The sequence below is a fragment of the Trichoderma citrinoviride genome (genome assembly GCF_003025115.1).
Source record: "Trichoderma citrinoviride strain TUCIM 6016 unplaced genomic scaffold BBK36scaffold_9, whole genome shotgun sequence".
Lineage (NCBI taxonomy): Eukaryota > Fungi > Ascomycota > Sordariomycetes > Hypocreales > Hypocreaceae > Trichoderma > Trichoderma citrinoviride.
The window spans coordinates 1,167,124-1,187,674 of record NW_020194717.1 but is presented as its reverse complement, the minus strand read 5'-3'; the positions used below and the strand labels follow the sequence as shown (position 1 = coordinate 1,187,674).

Genomic DNA, 20,551 nt, shown 5'->3' with positions numbered 1-20,551 from the left:
GGGGAGACTGTCACTGCTGTGGGGAGTGGGGGGTCACCGCTTCACAGTGTCCCGTTTCCCAGGCGATGTAACAACCCTCGGGGGCGCTAAAGAGCGGAAAACAGGCGCCGTGCGGGGGAGCTTGGACGCGAGTCCCAGCCTCTCTCAGGGGTCTCGCTCATGGGTGGAATGATGTTCCTCTTCTGGTGGCAAAGGTGCAGTTGCTTGTGGTACGCACCTCATGCTTGTGGTGTTGTTTTCGTCAATTGAGGAATAGCCAACAGTGTCAAGAGCAAGACTGCAAACAGCAACAAGGGATGAAAGAAGATATTCAAAATTGAACAGAATAGGGACAAGGTTCAGGTAAGCAGTAGTGATGAAGAGGGCCAAAGTATTGATACTATCAGGTAGGTGAGAAGATGCTTTGAAGACACAACTCGTAGCCGAGTCAACCGAACCATGAATGTCTCTGAACATACGGAATACCCGAGGCAAACCAGCTATCACCGGACTCTGTCCATAACAAGATCGATCCAAGGCAAAGGTGAGACAAGGAGCAAGGATGGCCGGCAGCCGAGTCCGGGCTCTCGGATGAAGTGCTTGACAAGGTAAGCGGTAGCAGACAAGAGGCGAGGGCCCGAGGCTGTTGATGCCACCAGATATGAAGATGCTAGAGAGGGAGCGTGGATGAAGATGATGGAGAGGAAGAAAAGAAAGTTGGTACCTCAAGACGCAGCAGAGGGAGGCTTAGAGAAATTACCTAAGGTACATGTGCTTATGCGGGAAGGAGAGCATAACCCTCTTGCAGCTGCCCAACCAGCTCCTTCCGCTTGAATTGAAGCAAGCACCGATACCGAGTGCATGCACGAAGTAGGTACCGATCAAGTACTATCAGAACACCAAAACATCAATCACGGTACCTAAGCAGTGTCCAAGATATCTGCCCTACCTTACGGTATACTTAGCAGGTACCTGGCTTATTAGACTCAACACTGGGCACTTGATACCAGCCAACCTGGGATACCATACAGCGTATCATCAACCTTTCAACCAACAACCAACAATGTGCTGCAACAACTCCATGGGAATACTAATGCAGCCCATTCGTTTGCCGCCGACAGACTGCTAAATTTACTCCAATCTCTCCCGACGCGGCGCTTCCAACAGCGCTTCAGGCACCGATCCGCCTCAGCCTGCGGTGGGGCCGAATTCACGGCCCTCGACATGAAAAAAATGTGAGGATGAAACCTCCTACTTCAATCCCCTCTCGCCATGCTCACAAAGTCGATGCCTACAATCTCACGAGCTCCAAAAGGCTTCATCAAGGGGAAGAGGTGATCCCGCCAAATGAGTCACAATGTTTCGAAAGCATGCGGCTCGTGGCTTCTGGCCTCGGCCCCTCCATAGCTCATCAGCTACAGCTCCAGCAGCTTTCCAGCTACGATGTCGTTATTCAGGAGGCGCCTCGGTTCGACGTCTCACCACAACTCCTCTGCTTCAAGCCGCCGTGAGGCGATCGAGAACAACCGTCAAACTCTCCGACTTGCCGCAGGGAAAGGTTGCTGCAGAGCCTCTCTCAATCGAAGAGCAACAGTTACCGCCGTATCCCACCGTTGTGCTCCAGGCGCGCCAGAACATGGACAAGTTTGAGGGCTGTGTTCTGCTCACAAGAGTGGGAGGCTTCTATGAGCTCTATTTCGAGCACGCTGAAGAGTATGCGCCGCTGCTCGGTCTGAAGCTGGCTTCCAAGAAGACGAGTCGCGAAAACGTGCCCATGGTGAGGCCGACCCCTTTCCCCCTCCTCCTTTACTGTTTCTGCCTATCTCTTGGTTGAGTTCAACTCATGCTAACAAGAACTCTCAAAGGCTGGATTCCCTTTCCTCCACCTGAACAAATTTTTGAAAATGCTGGTGTACGATTTGAATCGACACGTCGCCTTGGCGGAAGAGTTTCCCAACGATGCTTCCGAAAAGGTCAAGTCCGGAGGCCTCATGCATGATCGTCGAGTTACCAGAATCTTCACTCCGGGGACTCTCATTGATGAGGACTTCATGGATCCCTATGTCAACAGTTACATCATGGCAATTCACATCTCTCAGGGCGCTGCTGCTGGAACCACGCAATCAGCAGCCTCCTCGTCTCCCCAGACCTCAGATGCGGCATGCACAGGCTCTACGCCAATAGGCTTAGCATGGCTTGATCTCTCTACTGGACAGTTCTTCACTCAGTCCACAACACTGTCATCTCTACCTTCCATCTTGTCCCGCATCGCCCCACGAGAAGTCGTCCTTGAACAAACATTCGAGCTTCAGAAAGATCATGACATTTTCTCCATGCTCGCAGACGATCGGCATCTCATCTCATTTTCCCCCCATGAGAGTCTGGCAAGCGTCAATGACTGGGAACCGTTCCTTGAATCAGATATTCCGAAAGCCTCACGCGAGACTTTCACAGAGCATGAGGTCGTCGCGGGTGGCTTGGTGCTGAACTATGTCAGGAATTCGTTGCAAGACCTGAGCATGAAGCTTCAACCACCAATTCGCTACGAAAACATGCATACCATGACCATCGACAAGAACAGTTTAAGAGCGCTTGAGATCAAGCAGACTATCCGCGATGGCTTCTTCCGCGGCAGTCTTCTTCATGCGATACGCCGCACGGTCACCAAGAGCGGCGCTCGATTGCTCAACGAATGGCTCGGCTCTCCATCCACATCTCTAGCTGTGATTGAAGCTCGACAAGATCTTGTTGCTCGCTTCATTGAAGCGAAGGATCTGAAGGACTCCTTGATTGTTTTGTTACGACGAAGCCATGATTGCCACAGACTGCTTACAAGGTTTCTGCACGGACGAGGTAGCCCGGATGATTTACTCGGTATAGCAAACACCATTCGCGCAACCGAGGAAATCACTACTTTGCTGAAAGAGGAAGCACAGAAGGATCATACATCATCCTCACCAGACTGTCTTGCTGCACTAGTGTCTCGAATCGACCTCGAAGAACCTCTCAAGCTCGCACACCGGATTCAAGAGTCTATCGACGAGGAAGGGATTGCTCAGCAACAGGTAGCAGCGGCATCCGAGGTAGAAGGAATCGTGGCTCTAGCCCAAGATGTTATCACTTCAGAAGGCACCCAAGAGGACGCCGCGGCTTTGCTCAAGGGGAAGAAGAAGAAGGCAACCAGTGTCCGAGAGGTCTACGGTGAGGATAACGAGCCATGGATCATGAGACCAGCTGCGAGCAAGGAGCTCCAAAAGCTCCACGACGAGCTCGCGTCACTGCTAGAAGACAAGACCAATCTGGGAGAGGCCCTTCGCGAGCGCTTTGGGGCATCAAGCTTGACGCTCAAGTGGGCAGCGGGCATAGGTCACGTCGCCCACATCAGGGGGAAAGACGCTAAGAACCTCGCCGAGATTAAGACCGTCTCTTCGAGCCGCAGCACGAAAACTTTCCAGGTCCCCGAATGGACCACCCTCGGCCTGCATCTTGACCAAGCAAAACTTCGCATCCGGCGCGAGGAGCAGCGTGTCTTCCAAGCCCTGAGGGAACATGTCGCCAAGAACGTGATCAAGCTGCGGCGCATTGCCGCCGTGCTGGACGAAATTGACATTGCGACGTCGTTTGCAACGCTCGCCGTTGAGCAGAAGCTCGTCCGCCCCAAGTTGAACGATTCAAGAACGCATGTCATTATCGCTGGCCGGCATCCGACGGTGGAGGGCGCTCTCTATGCGCAGGGGCGTCGGTTTGTCGACAACGACTGCGTCATTGGGCCACCTCCAGACGGCCTCATTTGGCTGATTACTGGACCGAATATGGCTGGCAAGAGCACATTCCTTCGCCAAAACGCGCTGATTACGATATTGGCCCAGATTGGATGCTACGTCCCTGCGTCGTATGCTGAACTAGGCATTGTCGACGCGATATTCAGTCGCGTGGGCTCGGCTGACAACTTGTTCCATGACCAGAGCACCTTCATGGTCGAAATGCTTGAGACGGCCCAGATTCTACGGCAGGCCACGCCACGATCCTTTGTCATCATGGATGAGATAGGTCGGGGAACGACACCCGAAGACGGCACGGCGATATCGTTTGCCTGCTTACACCATCTGGTGACCATCAATCAATGCCGAACGCTCTTTGCGACGCATTTCCACGACGTAGCCGACATGGCGGCCGCCGAGGGCTTCTGCCAGCCGCAGACTGGGTCCGTCCGGACGTACTGCACTGACGTGGAGGAGCGCGAAGATGGAAGCTTTGTCTACATTCATAAACTACGACCAGGCGTCAACCGGCAGAGTCACGCTCTGAAAGTGGCACGCTTGGCAGGGTTACCGCAACATGCGATTGACGTTGCGAGGAAGGTATTGGAGGCCGCAGAGGCAAAGGATAGCGAGGCTGGGGGTGGCGAGTCGCAGGATGCTGCATAGGATATGGGCGGAATCACATTTATCATGAACTCTCTTGAGCGAATCCTGTGGAATCTTTTTGTACGTTAGCCATTTGATCATGTTATGAAAAGAGTGCACGAGATAATGAAACAGATGGCTTGAGTCATAAGGTGTTGTTGAATATTTGTTTTCATCAGGAGATTCAGGGTTAAAAAGCTCATGAATAAATTTATAATCATTCAAAGGGCAGGTTGAAAGGAGGATTTGAAAAGCAAAGAGGGGAAGACTAACCTTTTGTGAATGAGAGGTTATCAAACCAGCATCATCATCACAAGCCGACATGCACAAGTTGACCCGTTCAAATCATTTCTTTCAATCGTTGACTTGCAACTTTCATTGTTCTTTCCGTGTCTCATGCAAGCATCGCATTGGTCCTCATCTGACCAACCAATGACCTATGCACCCATAGATTTAGATCCATAAACCGTAAAACAAACCGAATTAACCCTGAAAGCCGACCCGTTATCGATATTGATTGTTTAGTCGCTATTGAGCATGTTAGCATTAGATTCCACTGAGACGACGCAAAGGGTGGCACGTACAAGAGACCGCCGAAGCCCTCCTCATCCTCCTCCTCGGACTCGTCCTTCTTCTCCTCAGCGGGGGCAGCCTCAGTGGCAGCGGCAGCGCCACCGGCGGCGGCAGCGGGAGCAGCAGCGGCGTAGGCCTCGGGGTTGGCGATGCGGTCCTTGAGCTGCTCAATCTCGGGCCAGCTGATCTCGGTCTCAACGGCAACAGCCAGGACCTTCTTGTAGGAGTTGACAAGAGAGTGCATGACGGAGGGCAGGGTGGGGAAGTTGATGGCCAAGGAGATGGTGGCGACGGTGGTGATGGCGGTGGACAGAGCCTTGAGGAGCTGCTCCTCGCCAATGTCGAGGATGGAGGGAGGGAAGGTCTGGCCCTGGTCGTAGACCTGAGCGATACCCATACCGTAGGTGAAGGGGGAGATGTTGAGCAGGTTGAGCAGCGAGGCCTCGGAGGGGCCGACCTTGTTGCCAGCGTCAATGAGCTTCAGATCGGTGGTGATTTCAATGGTACCACGGGCGATCTTGGTGGGGACACCGAGAGCCTGGAAGAAGGAGGTCTTGCCAGGCTCCATGCCGGTGTTTCCAGCGGGAACCCACACGTCGACGGGGGCGACAGCACCGGCACGGGCGGGAGCAGCGACACGGTTGGCGAGCAGCTGGTCACGGATCTCCTTGAGGTCGCCGTTGGTGAAGACGAAGCCGACGTTGCCCTTGACGAAGGGCAGGATGCGCTCGTACTCGGGAGTGTCGACGAGGAAGGTCCTGAGAGCTCGGCGAACCTAATAAAATTATTCAACATTAGAATCTGCTTGCTTTCCAATGTCTGCTCGCTTCTCCTTCAGGGATTGCCTTACCATGGTGTTCTTGCCCATCAGGACAACTCCCTTACCACGAAGGGAGTGTCGGATCTCGTGCATCTGCTGAGACGAGACATTGTCAATCTCGACAATGAAGATGGACTTGTAGTCTTGGAGCAAGCCCTTGAGCTTGTCGAAGTAGCCGGCCTTGTTCGCTGATTTGCCCCCCATATCTTCTTATTTCTGAAGGCAGGTTATTTAAGGGCAAAAGGATATCCTAGAGTATGGGAATTTTGATTTGACTCGAGGTCGTTGGAAGGATCGCGAAAAAGGGAAAAAGAGAAGAGGCGAGCCGATTTTGTCGGATTTTGCGGCCAGTGGGAAAATGTGTGTCGAAGCGGCTAGGGCATGCGCTCTGCTAGCCTGATTCGGGTAAGCGGTGAGAGAGAAGAAGAGCTCGATTTCTTTCATTTGTCGTCAGAGATGGGAAGAGTGAGGTACGTACCTCTTTTCGCAATCCCTGGCATGAGTCAGCAAGCTTCCGTGAGCTTGGTGAAGGTACAAGCGGGATGTACCTCTTTTTCCTCTCTCAGAGCAGCCTTGGTGGAAAAAAAAGTTGCGATATGCGCTTGAGACCATAGCGACGCCCTTCTTTCAAGGTCCAATTCAACTTTCCCCTTACTCAGGTCTCCGTATCTCATGAGAAACTCTCATTTCGAGCACTTTAGAGAAAATGAAGATTCCGTATAACAGAGTCCACGTCCAAGGACAGATCCTCTTCGCCGCCCGCGGAGGCGCAATACACACCTTCAGTCTCACAGACGGCAGCCACATCTCATCATGGAAGCACCCCGACGTCGACAAAGTCGCCCAGTCGATCCAGGCCATTAATGACGCCAAAGCGGAAGCTGCTGCTGCTGCTCTCACGGCCGAGGCCGATAGCACTCCGGCGACTGAAAGCGAGGGCCCGCCTGCCAAGCGGCAAAGGCTGGATGGCGGCGACAGTGAGAAGAACCCTTCAGTGAGCGCTCAAGTCGAAGCAGCATCAGCATCAACTCCCACGGCCACGACAACTCAAAGTGAAAAGCCTCAGCAGGCTGGCCATGTCGATGGTAGAGGAAAGAAGGGCAAGGGCAAGGCGGGCAAGGAGGTTGTTGACAGCGGCAAATCCCGCTTTGCGCGTGTGCCTGACCGGCCGGTGGTCACTCATCTGACGAGTACGCCGGACGGCAGCCATCTGGTGGCCATCACCGGGCACGACAAGGTCATTTGGGTGTTTGAGCATGACGGAAATGGCCAATTGAAGCAGCTCAGCAAAAGGTACGGACACACAACATTCATCCTGATTCATCATCCCAGCTACCCTCCCCGAGAAGCACACCCAAAGCTAAGACATATCATATATATAGGACAATGCCCAAGCGACCAAGCGCAGTCGCCATCGGCCCAGACAACCAAATCATCAGCGGCGACAAGTTCGGCGACGTCTACGCCATCCCTCTGCTCATCCCAGAAGACGGCTCCAAGTCCGCAGCATCGCTTTCCTCTCTGCCGCTCCCCTCGAAGAAGGCCTTCAAGCCCACTGCCACCCCGCTCACCGTCCACTCCAAGGGCAACCGCCTCGCCCTGCTCAACCAGATCAAGCAGGCCGAGCTCGCCGCCGAATCCAAGGCCGCCAACTCTGGAGGCCCCGATTTCGAGCTAAACCTGCTGCTGGGACACGTCTCCATGCTGACCGCCCTCATCCTCGGCGAGCAGCAGGGCCAGGGCCGCCGATACATCCTCACGGCCGACAGAGATGAGCACATCCGCGTATCCCGCTATATTCCCCACGCGCACATCATCGAGGGTTTTTGCTTTGGCCACAAGGAGTTTGTCAGCGAGATGGTCATCCCCCCATCCAAGCCAGACGTCCTCATCTCCGGAGGCGGCGACGAAGACATCTTCGTCTGGGACTGGGTCGCCGGGAAGCAACTCTATAAATCAAGCATCCTGTCTCTCGCGCGGGAAATCGCCCCTGAGACCGCAACCGTCGCCGTGTCGGGCCTATATACTCTGCTCTACCCCTCTGCAGACGGACCCCTCACATACATTCTGGCCATCTGCGAAGAGTAAGCATCCCCCTCATCAGGAGATTATCAATATCAAGTGGGAAAATGGCTAATAAACACACTACAGCATCAAAGCAATCTTCTCCTGGAATCTCAACCAATCCAACGAACTCCACTACCCAGGCATCATACAACTCCCCGGCAAACCCCTCTCCCTCACAATCTCCCCCAACGACGACAACGCCTCTCCCCCGACTGTCATCGCCGCCATCGATCCCGACGCGGAAACCCAGGCGCAGAGCCTCCACGCATTCCGCCTGACCATGAACAACGGCAGGCTCGCCGTGGACGTCGAGACCTCGTTCAAGGACCAGGAGGTGGAGGCGAGCGAGCCGGAGCTCACTGAAGAGGACGTCCGGGGGCTCCTGTACACTGTTGAAAGCCTGCGAAAGGTGGTCACGGGTCCGGATGAAGAAGGGGGTTCGGAAGCACCGCATGGAAATGCAGATAGCGAGGCAGCCGCAGATACCGGTGACGGTGAGCAGTAGTTTCATCTGAACTAAATGCGTCTGATATTCGGTCATCCATAGCTCTGTACCCAGGTACTTACATCATGAGCCCAAACACAATAGCCATAAAACGGATACACAAACTCCCAAGAACAAACAGCATTCGCTTGATATCATCGTATTCATAGTCTAAGCCTGCAGCAACTTAAAAGAGCTCATCAAAATCGTCTATGCCCCAAACGCCCTCCAACCTAAGTCATGCAGTCCAAAAAGCACCCAGTCCATAAATTGGTCGGCAAGATGGACATGCCCGCTATCATCATCCCATTGCGCTTCCATCGCCTTTCCAGATGCCCTAGCCTTTTTTTTTTAATTCCAGCAAAGGGAGAACCCATTCCTCCTCAAGACGGTATCAATGATTCCGGGGAAGAAGAGAAAAAACCATGTGCTTGCAGCGGAGACTGGACAGACATGGTTTGTCAGTCCAATGATGAAATCAAGCAGCACTCATTCTGCTTGCCGCAGGTATTTGCTGCCTCTGGAAAGAGGGCATCGTAACGACTCAATGCCGCTGGCGTCAGCGCGCATCCATGATCCCCTTTCCCCTAAATCTTCTTCCTTCTTCTTCTTCTTCTGTCTCTTGGCCCCAAGTAAGGTATATATAGCGAAATACTTGACTCTCTCTTACTGCGAGGCGCACTGGACGCGCTCGCCGCCAGGGTGGCCATCTTCGTCTTCATCTTCGCCCATAGAGTTGGGGTCTCCGAAGACCTTGGACTGAGCCTTGGTATCCAAGTCTTCCAAATCAGCAGGCTCCGTCATAGCCTCAGCAGGGGGGACGATCTGTGATGTAGGGGGCGGGAGGAGCTTGCGAAGGGCCTCGAAAGCAGCGGGATCATCCGTCCAGTTCTTCTCGGGGAACTTGACATCGAAGCGGATGTAAAGGTTACCGTAGTCGTGGTGTCTGTACGAGGGCATGCCCTGGCCGCGAATCATCTTGACCGAGTCTGAGAGCGTCTGTTAGCTGCATGCTCAATTGGCACGAAAATAAATTGTGGGAAAGGGAAGCTTACCAGGCGCAATAGCCTCGCCGGGCAGAATCTCGACACTGAGCCATCGCTCATCCAGGTGCTCAATGAAGATGGTGCCACCTGCAAGGGCAGTGACCAGCTCGATTTCGCATCGGTAGAGGAGGTCGTCCTCCTTACGAGTGAAGCGCGGGTGAGGCTTCTGCTCAATCTCGAAAACGACGTCACCGGCCTCGACACCGGGAGCCTGGTCACCCTCACCACGGAACTCGACCTTGGTGCCGCTGCGAACACCCCTGTCGACGTGGACGTGGAGAACCTTTCGGTCAACCGTTGTCTTCTTGCCGTTGCACTGCTTGCAGCGGTCCTTGTCCTTGATGATTTCACCTTCGCCGTTGCAGTCGGGGCAGACAGTCTGGAAGCGCTGGATCATGGGGCCCATCTGGCGCATCATGGTCTTCATACCAGCACCATTGCAGCCTGTGCACTTCTTGACGGCACCCTCCTTGCCTCCGAGACCGTCGCACTTGGGGCAGATGATGGAACGCTGCAGCGCAAGCTTGGAGATCTTGCCTCGGTAGATGTCCTCAAGAGAGACCTTGTGGGTGTGGTGAATGGTGCGAGCCTTAGGCGGGCCACGGTTCTGCATACCGCCGAACATGCCTCCCATACCGCCGAAGCCACCGCCGCCGAAGAACTGAGCAAACAGATCCTCAGCAGCCATGCCACCACCACCCCCAGCACCGCCCTCGAGACCTGCTTCACCATATTGATCGTAGATCTGTCGCTTCTGGGGATCGGAAAGGATCTCGTAGGCGTGCGAGATTTCCTTGAACTTCTCTTCGGCAGCGGGGTTGTGGGCGTTCTTGTCTAGAAGCTGCGTGTTAGTAAGATTCGATCGCTATTCCAGTGGGTGGCTAGCAAGGTAATATCGTACCAGGATGGTGTTTCAGAGCACCGATCTTGTATGCCTTCTTCAACTCCTGCTCTGTAGCTGTGGGAGAGACCTAGCGTCCAGCATGTTAGTCTTGTCGTCCAGGTGGGAGCGGTGGGAGCGTTGCAGGGCCAATACATACACCCAGGGTGTCGTAGAGCTTCGTTTCCTTCACCATGATGTCGAACTATAGCGTATCGGAAAGTAAATCTTTATCTTGGGCCAAAAATGTTCAATGAAAAAGACAATAGGCGGTCGATGAGATCGCTGCTAATAAAGAGGGCTCTGTGAAAGAGGTATTAGTCAGAGTTAACAAAGAGACGGAGCCGTAGCAACCGAGCGCCCGTGGAAACTTCTAGGCAGCGAAACGAGCAGATCTCTAATGCGAAGACGAGGGAAGTATACTCAAAAGCCTTTGGGCGGTGATGGCGTAGAAGAAGACGGAAGTGCTGCCAGTGGTTGCGCCGAGGGGCAGAGGCTGATGATAAACGGCGTATATTATGGGTTTTACCGTACCTGAGTAATAGCCCAGCAGAAAAAAAGATAGCGTGCCCAAGAAGCCGCTGAGAGGGAAACAGTGGGGCTATCCTGAGAAATTTGCGGGTTGACGATTTCTGATTTCTGATGGCTCTCTCTCTGTCTGTATGTAGTATCTTGGTGTTCTGGTTCGGTCGAGCAGCCGAAGTTCAGTTTGCGACAATCAAAAACGCAGTTCTGTCGGTCTGGTGTGTGACTGAGCAGGAAATGCTGATCCTTTTGAGAGAAAACGAAGAGAGGAGTGTTCCGGTCAAGGGAAGAGCCTTGGTCTGGTCGCAGCAAAGGGCAGAACAAGGTGCTACAAGCGCCTTGGGAGGATTAAAAGGGCGGCTGCAAGGGTCTCAAGGCTGGTGCGCCTCATGGAAGTGTATCGAAGAAAGTCGATGGTGTGGCGGTGCGCGATAACGCAAAAAGCGTGCTTCGGCGGGCTGCCAGCGGGTCCCGCCGCGTACCTGCTTGTCACTGTACCTCTCGATGGAAGCAACTGCAACTGCAGCCATGTGTTGTTCGATTGGTGATGCGTCGTCCTGCAGTTATTCGTGCGTCGCTCCGTTTGCCGTCTCACCGCAGATGCCGCCGATTTCTCTGCGTAGACGGTGTTTGCGTCGCTACCGCCGTGATATCAATAAGGTATGTCATGTCATATCAGCCGTAACGCGAGCGTGGTGAATCGGCCACCGGCCACAGAACCTGGACAAGAGGCAATCGCGGGAGGTACAGTACCAAACGGTACTCCGCAGCTCCGGCGAAGACGCTGGTAATCCCTTGGAATCCGATCGAAGAGATGACGAGGCTGCTATTGGTAGCTGTACATGGGCGAGACTTTTCCTGCCTCTCCAATAAACTTTCCGATGCCACTGATCTCGTTCTCCATCTCACATCTCAGGGTACCGGCCAGGTACTCCGCATTGGGCGCTGCATCTCCGTGCCTGTACCCGCAGCCGTACCTGTACCTGTTCCCCCTCCCACTCTCCGCACCTCCCAAACCTTCGATTTCGATCCAGCCACCGGGCTTTTCGATTGATATTGATTATTGCCATTGTTTATAAGTAAGATAGGTAGTAATGCCTGCGAATGACTCGCACGTATTCCCTCTTTCGACCACTGTTTGCACTAATATCACCTTGACAGCACACACACACGCACAACCTCCCCCATAGTCTACATGCAGTGACAGCACCAGCAACAAACGAGCGAAATAGAAACCAGCTGGCAGACAAGGATCTTCCCCCTGCTGCACAAGAACAAAAGCGTCCCCAAGTCCCCTATTGTCGCTTTTGTTCTCACCAGAATCTCATCCAACAAATCACCGATCTCGCTCAGCGCGGGAAACAGACTAGCCAGCCGCTGCTAATGCAACGCTTACCAGCTGCTTCCGATAATTGTAAAAGGAAATGGATGGACGGGACAAAAAAGCGAAAGCGAAAGTTCGTTGCGGGCTGGCTGGCTGACCGACACCGCCACAGAATGATGACCGGAGACGGCAAGGTCTCTCAAAGGCCGGGCTGAGCTGAGCTGAAGTTGAGATTCGCAGTTGAACGGCCGCCTTTTTTACAGCCTTCCTAGACTTTGGGGGGCTTGTTGGGGGCGCGTGGGAGGGATTCCCTTGGCTTTGGAGGCATCCTTTGTGTTACCCAGCGGCCAACACTAGGCCTTTCTTTGTGCACAAATGTTTTCCCAAGCATTTTGTGGCACCTCGTGCTCATCTTGGATACGAATCCGTAAGTAGGATCGTACAAAGGGAAGTAGTAGGACTGTGCTCATTGTAATCTTCGCAAATCTGGGCCTGGTGCCTTGAAGACAAAATACACTTCTATAAGCATGCAAGCCACTTGCGTCGACGTAATTCCCACAAGCAAACAATATGGAGGTCACAGAGTCTGCGACACCCGTAGAATGGATTATATGTGTACTTCATTGCTATTCTTGACCAAAAAAAGAAGCATGCCCGTATAATATCTAAAGGCTCTCTGAAAGAAAGACATGGTGAATGTACACTCTGCAGCCGGAAAACAAAGGCCGCAAAGAAGAGGCTGTGGAGGTATCATACGAAGGAAAAGGGTGCCCAAGCCATAGAGAAAGAAAAGAAAGCAAACCCAGAAATCGAATGCTCCGTCTCGAATACAAAATGCAGCCATTATAATACACAGAAACGTCAGAGTCGTGAATGCCTTCTGCATACTAAAATGCCCGCCGTCTATCGAGTTCTGCTTTAACCTCCCCTTTCCCGCTCGGCTCGTGTAGAACCGTCACACATTCGAATTGAACAGCGCCTTAGAATGCGTCCTCAAAGGGGCAGTCCACGCTGTCGTGACCATCTCGCTCGCAGATCGCACACCACTTCTCAAGGTCCAGGACGCCACTCTCTTTGCCAGCCACAGGCCCTGACTCCATGGGGTTGGGAGTGACCCTGACGGCCGGAACGGAGGCCGGCTCCTCCTTGGGCAGGCCGGGCGTCAAGACAGCTGGGTGGTGAATCTCCTCGCCCGTGGGCGTAAGAGGCTTCAGGTCCTCATGGGCGGCGGCCTCTCTCCGCGCCTTTTCCTTCTCCTCTTCGTCCTCGTCTTCTTCTGGCTCCTCTTCGATGTGGTCGTCAACCTTGGGCTTAGAGTTCTTGGCACTGTCGTTGCCAAACATGTTTGTGCATGTCAGGATGTCATGACCACCCGTCTCGCAAATCTCGCACCAAAGAGTGCTACTTTCGGTGGCGGTCGAGTAGGTGTCGCTCTCGTGCATCGTGTCAAGGGTGCTCACACGCTTGTGTGACGGCTCAGGCGACCGTGGCTGGGATCGCATGGAGATGATGGTGTCCCGAGAGTCCCTAACCGAAGATCGCCGGATGGGAGCCGAGTCGCGGCTCTTGTTGATGCTGCTTGAGCGCAAAAACTCGACTTCGTGCTGCAACTCCTCCTCCCGATGACTCTTCTCCTTCAGCATCTGCTGCAGCTCGGCGACCTGCCTTTCCAGGTTGTCTCGGGCAATCTTATTCTCGATGGCATCCTTTTCGGCAATCAATGAGCCAGGGCGCTGCCTGGGCGCATGGACCTCGGCACCGGGAATCGAGTCCCGGCTGAGGGAGTGAATAATGGCCTTGAGCCCTCGAATCTCATCCTCTTTCTGCTCCAGGGCCTTGGCTAATGAGCTGTCGCCGTTCATGGCCGCCAAGTTGTGGGGAATGACCTTTTCCTTTTCTCGTCGGAGCTCAGATCGGGTCCTCTCTACCTCGCCTCGCAAGAACTCGGCCTCTCCACGGGCCTCGGCTTCACCACGACGGGCATCTTCCAGTCCTTCCTCGAGCTCTTGGACCAGCTCCTCGAGCTGCTTCAGCTGCGTCGCTACGGAGTCGACGTCCAAGTTTCTCGACTCAAGCTCCCGGATATCCGCCATCAGCTCCTCAATACGCCTCTCGTACACCCGCTCCGTTTCTGTGCTGGCCATCTCCAGTGTGTCAATGGTGCTCCGGAAATCTGCTCGATGTGCATCGAATTCTGCGACGAGCATGGCAATCTTGTCATTCTTTTCTCGGAGCATATGGCGAAGCTGGGTTGCATCTTTATCGTCTAGGCTGCTCCGTCTAGGTGGTCCGTCGGGGTGCTCTATCAGAGTCTGAAGTTCAGTCAGGCTGCTCTCCATCTCAGCCAAGGTGGCGGCTTGCTCTCTAAGCTGTCGATCTCGTTCTTCCAGCTGGGTTCGTAGTCGCTCAATCTCCTCGTCATTAACAGTAGTCGCCCGGGACGGTGGACGCAGCGAAAGCGATCCCAGGCTCGTGTTGCTCTTCGTCGGTAGCGGTGGTGTCGCTATCGGCCCCGGCTCTTCGTCGAAGAGCGGTTCGGGGCCCAGAGAAGAAGTACTGCGAGGCCCTCCAAAGCTGGGCCGCCGCTCCACCTTCTTGTTCGGATCACCCATGTGCCCGGCAATCCCGCGCACACTCTGCGTAAATTTACCCGTTGGACTTGCCAATCTTGAAGGGGCCCTCACTGCTGGTGCCGAAATCGACGGTCGTGGAGCCGGAGACATGGCCGTGCGCCGCTGCGGTGAGTCGGGCCGGGAGAGCGAAGCTCGCGGCTTCTTGCCTTGGGGACTCGGTGCCTGGGTGCCGGGTCCTACGGAGGCGCTGAACTTTGAAATGCCTGATGTCGGAGGCGTCAGACTGACTGAATTGCTCTTGTGGAGCTTCAGACCACTCGAACTGGGCGTGGGAGTCATGGGAGACGGGCCGGAAGACCTTCGGAGGGCCTTGGCCACCGGGACGAAGATGCCAGCACCCGCGGTGTTCGTCGTGAAGTAGGAGACGCTGTGAGCCCAGACGGGCAAGAATCGTTAGCGGTTGACTCTGTATGCGACAGGCGGTGCCGGCGGCTGGTTCTCCTTACCCATCAACGTCGCCGTTATTCTTGCCCCTGGAGGCGAATTCACTATCCAGCTCGACGCCGACAAATGTGCCCTTCTTGCCAGCCACGGTACCGACAAAGCGGACAGTGCCGGCCATGCCCCCGGGCACGTTCACAGCGTCGCCGACGGACAGCTCCATGGCGGTCGGGGTCTCAGGAGCGACGGGACTGGTGGTTTCGGGGACCTCGTTCAGAACAGAGTCGATGGCGTAGCTCTCGCTGACATCGGGGATGCTGGCGAGAGAGCTCGGAGTCAGGGCGGCCAGCGACGTCTTGCGCAGCAGCTTCGACTGGGAGTAGAGGGATGCCAGGTCCGGTGTCGACGCAGTGTTGGAGGGCCGGCGCAGCGATCGCGAGAAGTTGGACCTGGCCGGCTGGGTGGAGGTGGTTGTCGTAGACATGCCGGCGAAAATTACTGGGCCACCTTGGGTAGCAGCAGATTGACCCTGTGGATACCGGTAGTGGCAGCGCTCCGTGGTGCTGCGGCCAGGTACCCGAGAGTACTCGTGCTGCGGCTGTGGCTGCTCTGCGCAGGCTTGGAGGGTCAAAAGGGGGAACCCCCCTCGTCCAATTTCTCGATCCCTTCTAGCTGAGGTCTCGTATTACCTCTTTGGTATGTGCAGCAGCAGCTACCGTGACTGCTGTTCGTGCGCTGCTTGACGGTCTGGCCCGCGACCAGGGAGGAAATGAAGATGAGCCAGGCTACGACAGCCGAAGGCTCAGGTATAGGTATCTTTTCGTACCTTGGCTGGGGGGTCCAGAAGCGGAAGTGCCAATAAATGACAGCTGAGGGCTAAGAAGATGCAGGTACTGGAAGCGAATAGAAGAAAGCCGATGTGAGGACTCGCAGATTCAGGTTGCAGGAACGCCAGGCTCTGCACAACGTAGTGGAAGTGGAAGGCAGAGGAAAGGAAAGGAAGGCAACGAAGAAGGAGTCAGGATGGAAGATGTGACAGCAGATGGACGGCGCAGCAGCAGCACAGGTCAGATCAATTTCGATGGATTGTTTACATGCACCCTGATATTGCGATGCGCTGATGAGGGGCGCAGTGAGCAGAAGCCTGCAGCCAATTGATCTGGAGAGGTGCTGTTCAGGCCGTGGTGGCGCTCCACAGTCGATGCTCTCAGGCACCGTTCCGTGCGGCATCAGTCAAAAGGGGCACACCCTCCGTTGGCTGTCGATTAATCACAGCCAGGCCACAGCCATGGAATTCTTGACTATTGACAACTACCTACATGGTTGCCATAACTGTGACTGTTGCCTGGTAGTTGGTTGCGCAAGCTTAGTTTGTTCATTAGACCTTCAATCGGGGGTGTTGCCAGAGAAGTATGAAAGCTCGACTTACAACTCGGACCAGATACGCCTTTGACGCAGGCAACTGAACCCCCAGAAACAGCGTGCATGTGTAATGTTTTGCCATGTTTGAATTACACTGCCCAACTCCTGGAGATGGCGGAGACGAAAGGCAACAGACAGAGGGAATGGCACAGACTTTCTTCCAGCGTTGTCACAAGTCTTGGGTAGCACCAGGCGGTAGTTGATAGGGAGCAATGAGGTGCCCTTGGGCGTCGACGAGGGGCCCAATAGAAGGGTTTTGAGTACGCAGGGGATGCCCTTATTCGATAACGAGAAAGCTCTAGGTTGGATGGTATTTACCTCACATCACTGAAGAAACTAGATAGCAGGAGTCGAAGAATATAATCGCGAGGGAGGACCGCTTCCCTGCATTTTCCATTACTTACCCTGAATAGACGGCTGATCCAGCCTCGCTCATGCAGCTATGACTGACATGTAGAGTCACATATGCAAACGCGGGAGACCGAGGGAGGGCGTGACTGAAATGACGGCACTTTCGTTGAGAGATGCCTCTTCTGCCCCTGTTCCGGACCCAACTGATAAGACAAATCAGCCTTGAAAATACCACCATCAAAGGCCACTCCGTGTTGATGCATGACGCATTCCACGCAGCTTCATCCACTTAGTGGTGACTGTTTACACGTCCCTTATCGATAACAAAATTCCGCCTTGCCTGCCCCGCCTTGTCGAGCCACCACCATGCAAACAGCGCCGATGACTCCTGCCACAACTCCAGGCTTAGATTTTCCCCCTCCATCCCTCGGATGAAGATTGTTTTGGCTACAATCAGGTCTCTCCGACCCCTTCGACCACTGTCGCAACTACAAAGACCCAGAATTGCGACTCCCTTCTACCTCAGAATCCCCTCCTATCACTCACAGACGCCGCCCGTCGAAATGGCTCCCAAGACAAGGTTCGAGCTCAAGACCGCCAAGGGCACCAAAGATTGTAAGTTGTGACTTTTTCTCTCCGCGGCATCGCGAGATGACGGCGGATCGCAAATGAACTGCAAGCTTACTCACCCCACGGGAGTGGCAAGGACATGGTCATCCGAGACAAGATCTTCAGCACCATCACCGAAGTCTTCAAGCGCCACGGCGGAGTCACCATCGACACTCCCGTCTTCGAGCTCAAGGAGATCCTGGCCGGTAAATATGGCGAGGACAGCAAGCTCATCTACGACCTCGCCGACCAGGGCGGTGAGCTTTGCTCGCTGCGATACGACCTGACGGTCCCCTTCGCCCGTTTCCTGGCGATGAACAAGGACATCCAGAACATCAAGCGCTACCACATCGCCAAGGTCTACCGCCGAGACCAGCCTGCCATGACCAAGGGCAGGATGCGAGAGTTTTACCAGTGCGATTTCGACATTGCCGGCAACTACGATGCCATGTTGCCCGACGCCGAAGTCATCCGCATCATCACGGAAGTCTTTGAGGGTCTGGGCTGGAACGGCGCTTACACTATCAAGCTCAACCACCGCAAAATCCTCGACGGTATCTTCCAGGTTTGCGGTGTCCCCGAGGACAAGATCAGAACCATCTCCTCCGCAGTTGACAAGCTCGACAAGCTGCCATGGGCGGACGTCAGGAAAGAGATGACCGAGGAGAAGGGTCTCGCCGAGGATGTCGCAGACCGCATTGGAGAGTGGGTTGTTCTGAGGGGACGCCACGATTTGCTCGACAAGCTGCGCAACGATGAGAAGCTGTCGGCAAACGAGTCCATGAAGCAAGGCATTGAGGATGTTGCTCTCCTTTTCGAGTATCTCGAGGCCTTTGATGCTCTGGACAGGGTTTCGTTTGATCTTGGCCTGGCTCGCGGCTTGGACTACTACACCGGACTCATCTACGAAGTCGTTACCGAGGGCTCTGCCCCCGAGGCAACTCCTGGATCGGAGGATGCCGCAAAAGCATCCAAGAAGAAGTCCAAGGGCAAAGGAGACGACGAGGACCGGTCTGATGACCCCACCATCGGTGTTGGAAGTGTGGCCGCTGGCGGTCGATACGACAACCTCGTTGGCATGTTCTCTGGCAAGAACCAGATTCCCTGCGTCGGCATCTCATTCGGCGTCGACCGTATCTTCTCCATCACCAAGGCCCGCATGGCAGCGGACAAGTCAGTCGACCAGGTGCGAGGCAACGAGGTCGATGTCTATGTTATGGCTTTTGGAGGAAAGGGACTGGTCAAGGAGCGCCTGGAGATTTGCTCAAAGCTGTGGAACGCTGGCATCAAGGTGAGATTTCCTCTGTTCATCAGTGACACTTGACCGAGGCTAACAAAAGGTCTACAGGCGGAGTTCCTTTACAAGACGAAGCCAAAGATGCAGGCTCAGTTCAAGGCTGCCGAGGTCAACAGCGTTCCTTTTGCCATCTTCATCGGTGAAGATGAGTTGGCTCAGGGCAAAGTCAAGATCAAGGAGATGGGCCTCAAGGATGGACACCCCGAGAAGGAGGGCGTGTTGGTGGACATGACGCGCATGGCGGACGAGCTCAAGTACCGGATACAGCGCAAGCGAGAGCTGGAGAGCATCACGATACAGGCCGAGGGCCTCAAGGTTGTGGGCGGTGTCAAGGGCGAGCAGGCGGCTAAGGCAGCGGAGGTGGTGGAGGCTCCCAAGGCGGAAGAAACCCCAGCGACGGATGCTACCGAGACCCCGGCTTCATAGATGATCTTGACCAAGATGAATTAAAAAGGCTGGCCGCGTGCAACGCCGCAATTTGGCCAATAAATCTAGACGGCATAATGTGGAGTGCTGCAAGGTGAGGATCGTTGCAGGGGGCCTGGCAGGGAACAAGATGCCTTGCTTGTTCTTCGTACGGGATCACGTCGGCCGCAGGACCGGATTTAAGATGGTATCGAGGGATTGTCGGACGCTTGGTGTTTGTATGTAGTCTATCATAGCGTTCTTGATGTCGACACGGCAATTGAGGTGATATCTTCGGCAACAGATGTTTCTCGCTGCCTACCGACTCGAATCGACGTGAGAGATTATACCGACAGGGCCGACCTATGTAGGATTTTCCGTGGTGTAAACGGGGATGGAAGACGAACAAAGAACCAATCTAGTATCCGATCGGCTTGTTTTCCATCTACAGTGCTGTTGGTTGCCCATTTAGTTGGCCATGTTATGTAACGTATTTACCTTCGTTGGAGAGATACGATTGAATCCGATCCAACATGATCCTCGATCTGCAGTTGGTCGATAGGAAAAGAGCATCTCAGCATGCTATCTCGCAGATGACGGCTTACAAGCAAGGTAGAGAAGCAGCAGTGCAACTGTGGCTCTTCCCAGAGGTGGAGTATGATCTGCCAGAAAGCAGGACGGACACAGAGACAGATGAGCATTGGCTCCTTCGTACATGTAGTAGTAGTAGTATGTCTGCAGCTCAGTGGGTGCATGCCATCACATGGACTCATGCTGTGACCAAATCACCATCACCGTGCCTCGATGCTACGGCACGAGTAGTACGAACAGGCAATGCATGCAGTCGAGAAGTTCCCCTGCAAGGTGATGCATTGCATGTGCGGGCTCAATCATCTGGCGGCACAGGGCACCCAAGTAACGAAGCATGACAGATTGTAATCTAACAAGCTCTCGACGGACAATAACCCCGAGGCCTGTTTCGTGATTGATCCCACTTCAACGCCACGTTTTACCAGCGTTTAATCTTGGACGGAGCAAGAAAAATCTTGGGGTCTCCGCAGATGTGGTTCATCACGATAAGTGCTGATCCCAATGCTGTGAGGTGCTAATGAGCACCGGTGGGGAGTCGAGTTTTGCACGTAGTACAAGCATCTCATCTGCCGTCCCGAGAGTAATGATTAATGTAAACACATCGTTGTTGGTGGGACGATGGTTGCGCAGAAGTGGAAAATTTGAAAAGGCCTACCGCTTGTATACGGTGACACCGAGCCAAAGGACTTCTTCGTAACAAATGCAGTAGTCGTCTGGAGCCCCGGAAGTCGACACCTGATAGTAAGATGAATACGAAG

The 20,551-nt window shown here is 54.3% G+C and overlaps 6 protein-coding genes across 6 annotated transcripts; 3 read left to right on the top strand and 3 right to left on the bottom strand.

Moving 5' to 3' along the window:
• Positions 1–1,336: 1,336 nt before the first annotated feature.
• Positions 1,337–4,406, top strand: BBK36DRAFT_1160545 (hypothetical protein; the record flags this gene model as incomplete). The annotated part of the gene is made up of 2 exons (XM_024894301.1): positions 1,337–1,756; positions 1,845–4,406. The coding sequence occupies 2 exons, from the start codon at positions 1,337–1,339 to the stop codon at positions 4,404–4,406; spliced, it is 2,982 nt and encodes a 993-aa protein (XP_024748665.1).
• Positions 4,407–4,690: 284 nt separating this feature from the next.
• Positions 4,691–6,148, bottom strand: BBK36DRAFT_1135757 (hypothetical protein). Its single transcript, XM_024892748.1, has 4 exons — positions 6,088–6,148; positions 5,809–6,044; positions 4,970–5,733; positions 4,691–4,913 (listed from the first exon to the last, which is right to left on the bottom strand). The coding sequence occupies exons 2-4, from the start codon at positions 5,980–5,982 to the stop codon at positions 4,907–4,909; spliced, it is 945 nt and encodes a 314-aa protein (XP_024748664.1). The 5' UTR covers positions 5,983–6,044; positions 6,088–6,148; the 3' UTR covers positions 4,691–4,906.
• A 336-nt stretch (positions 6,149–6,484) lies between these two features.
• Positions 6,485–8,350, top strand: BBK36DRAFT_55602 (hypothetical protein; the record flags this gene model as incomplete). The annotated part of the gene is made up of 4 exons (XM_024898258.1): positions 6,485–6,784; positions 6,902–7,071; positions 7,161–7,862; positions 7,930–8,350. The coding sequence occupies 4 exons, from the start codon at positions 6,485–6,487 to the stop codon at positions 8,348–8,350; spliced, it is 1,593 nt and encodes a 530-aa protein (XP_024748663.1).
• A 395-nt stretch (positions 8,351–8,745) lies between these two features.
• On the bottom strand, positions 8,746–10,753 carry BBK36DRAFT_1135755 (DnaJ-domain-containing protein). Its single transcript, XM_024892747.1, has 6 exons — positions 10,513–10,753; positions 10,416–10,473; positions 10,277–10,346; positions 9,385–10,209; positions 8,822–9,318; positions 8,746–8,770 (listed from the first exon to the last, which is right to left on the bottom strand). Exons 2-5 carry the CDS (start codon positions 10,449–10,451, stop codon positions 8,996–8,998), a joined length of 1,254 nt encoding a protein of 417 aa, XP_024748662.1. The 5' UTR covers positions 10,452–10,473; positions 10,513–10,753; the 3' UTR covers positions 8,746–8,770; positions 8,822–8,995.
• A 2,331-nt stretch (positions 10,754–13,084) lies between these two features.
• BBK36DRAFT_1122246 (hypothetical protein) lies at positions 13,085–15,602 on the bottom strand (the record flags this gene model as incomplete). Its single annotated transcript, XM_024890927.1, has 3 exons — positions 13,085–13,357; positions 13,409–15,104; positions 15,184–15,602. 3 exons carry the CDS (start codon positions 15,600–15,602, stop codon positions 13,085–13,087), a joined length of 2,388 nt encoding a protein of 795 aa, XP_024748661.1.
• A 1,679-nt stretch (positions 15,603–17,281) lies between these two features.
• Positions 17,282–19,279, top strand: BBK36DRAFT_1135752 (histidyl-tRNA synthetase, class IIa). The gene is made up of 3 exons (XM_024892746.1): positions 17,282–17,510; positions 17,591–18,791; positions 18,849–19,279. Exons 1-3 carry the CDS (start codon positions 17,455–17,457, stop codon positions 19,221–19,223), a joined length of 1,632 nt encoding a protein of 543 aa, XP_024748660.1. The 5' UTR covers positions 17,282–17,454; the 3' UTR covers positions 19,224–19,279.
• The last annotated feature ends 1,272 nt before the right edge of the window (positions 19,280–20,551 follow it).

Bases quoted from the DNA above. Each gene is read 5' to 3' on its own strand.
- BBK36DRAFT_1135757 (XM_024892748.1), bottom strand. From the start codon at position 5,982: ATGGGGGGCAAATCAGCGAACAAGGCCGGCTACTTCGACAAGCTCAAG. The intron at 5,734-5,808 runs GTAAGGCAATCC...TAATTTTATTAG, and splicing joins TGATGGGCAAGAACACCATG to GTTCGCCGAGCTCTCAGGAC.
- BBK36DRAFT_1135755 (XM_024892747.1), bottom strand. From the start codon at position 10,451: ATGGTGAAGGAAACGAAGCTCTACGACACCCTGGGT. The intron at 10,347-10,415 runs GTATGTATTGGC...GCTGGACGCTAG, and splicing joins AGCTCTACGACACCCTGGGT to GTCTCTCCCACAGCTACAGA. The intron at 9,319-9,384 runs GTAAGCTTCCCT...AGACGCTCTCAG, and splicing joins CGGCGAGGCTATTGCGCCTG to ACTCGGTCAAGATGATTCGC.
- BBK36DRAFT_1135752 (XM_024892746.1), top strand. From the start codon at position 17,455: ATGGCTCCCAAGACAAGGTTCGAGCTCAAGACCGCCAAGGGCACCAAA. The intron at 17,511-17,590 runs GTTGTGACTTTT...ACCCCACGGGAG, and splicing joins AAGGGCACCAAAGATTGTAA to TGGCAAGGACATGGTCATCC. The intron at 18,792-18,848 runs GTGAGATTTCCT...AAAGGTCTACAG, and splicing joins TGTGGAACGCTGGCATCAAG to GCGGAGTTCCTTTACAAGAC.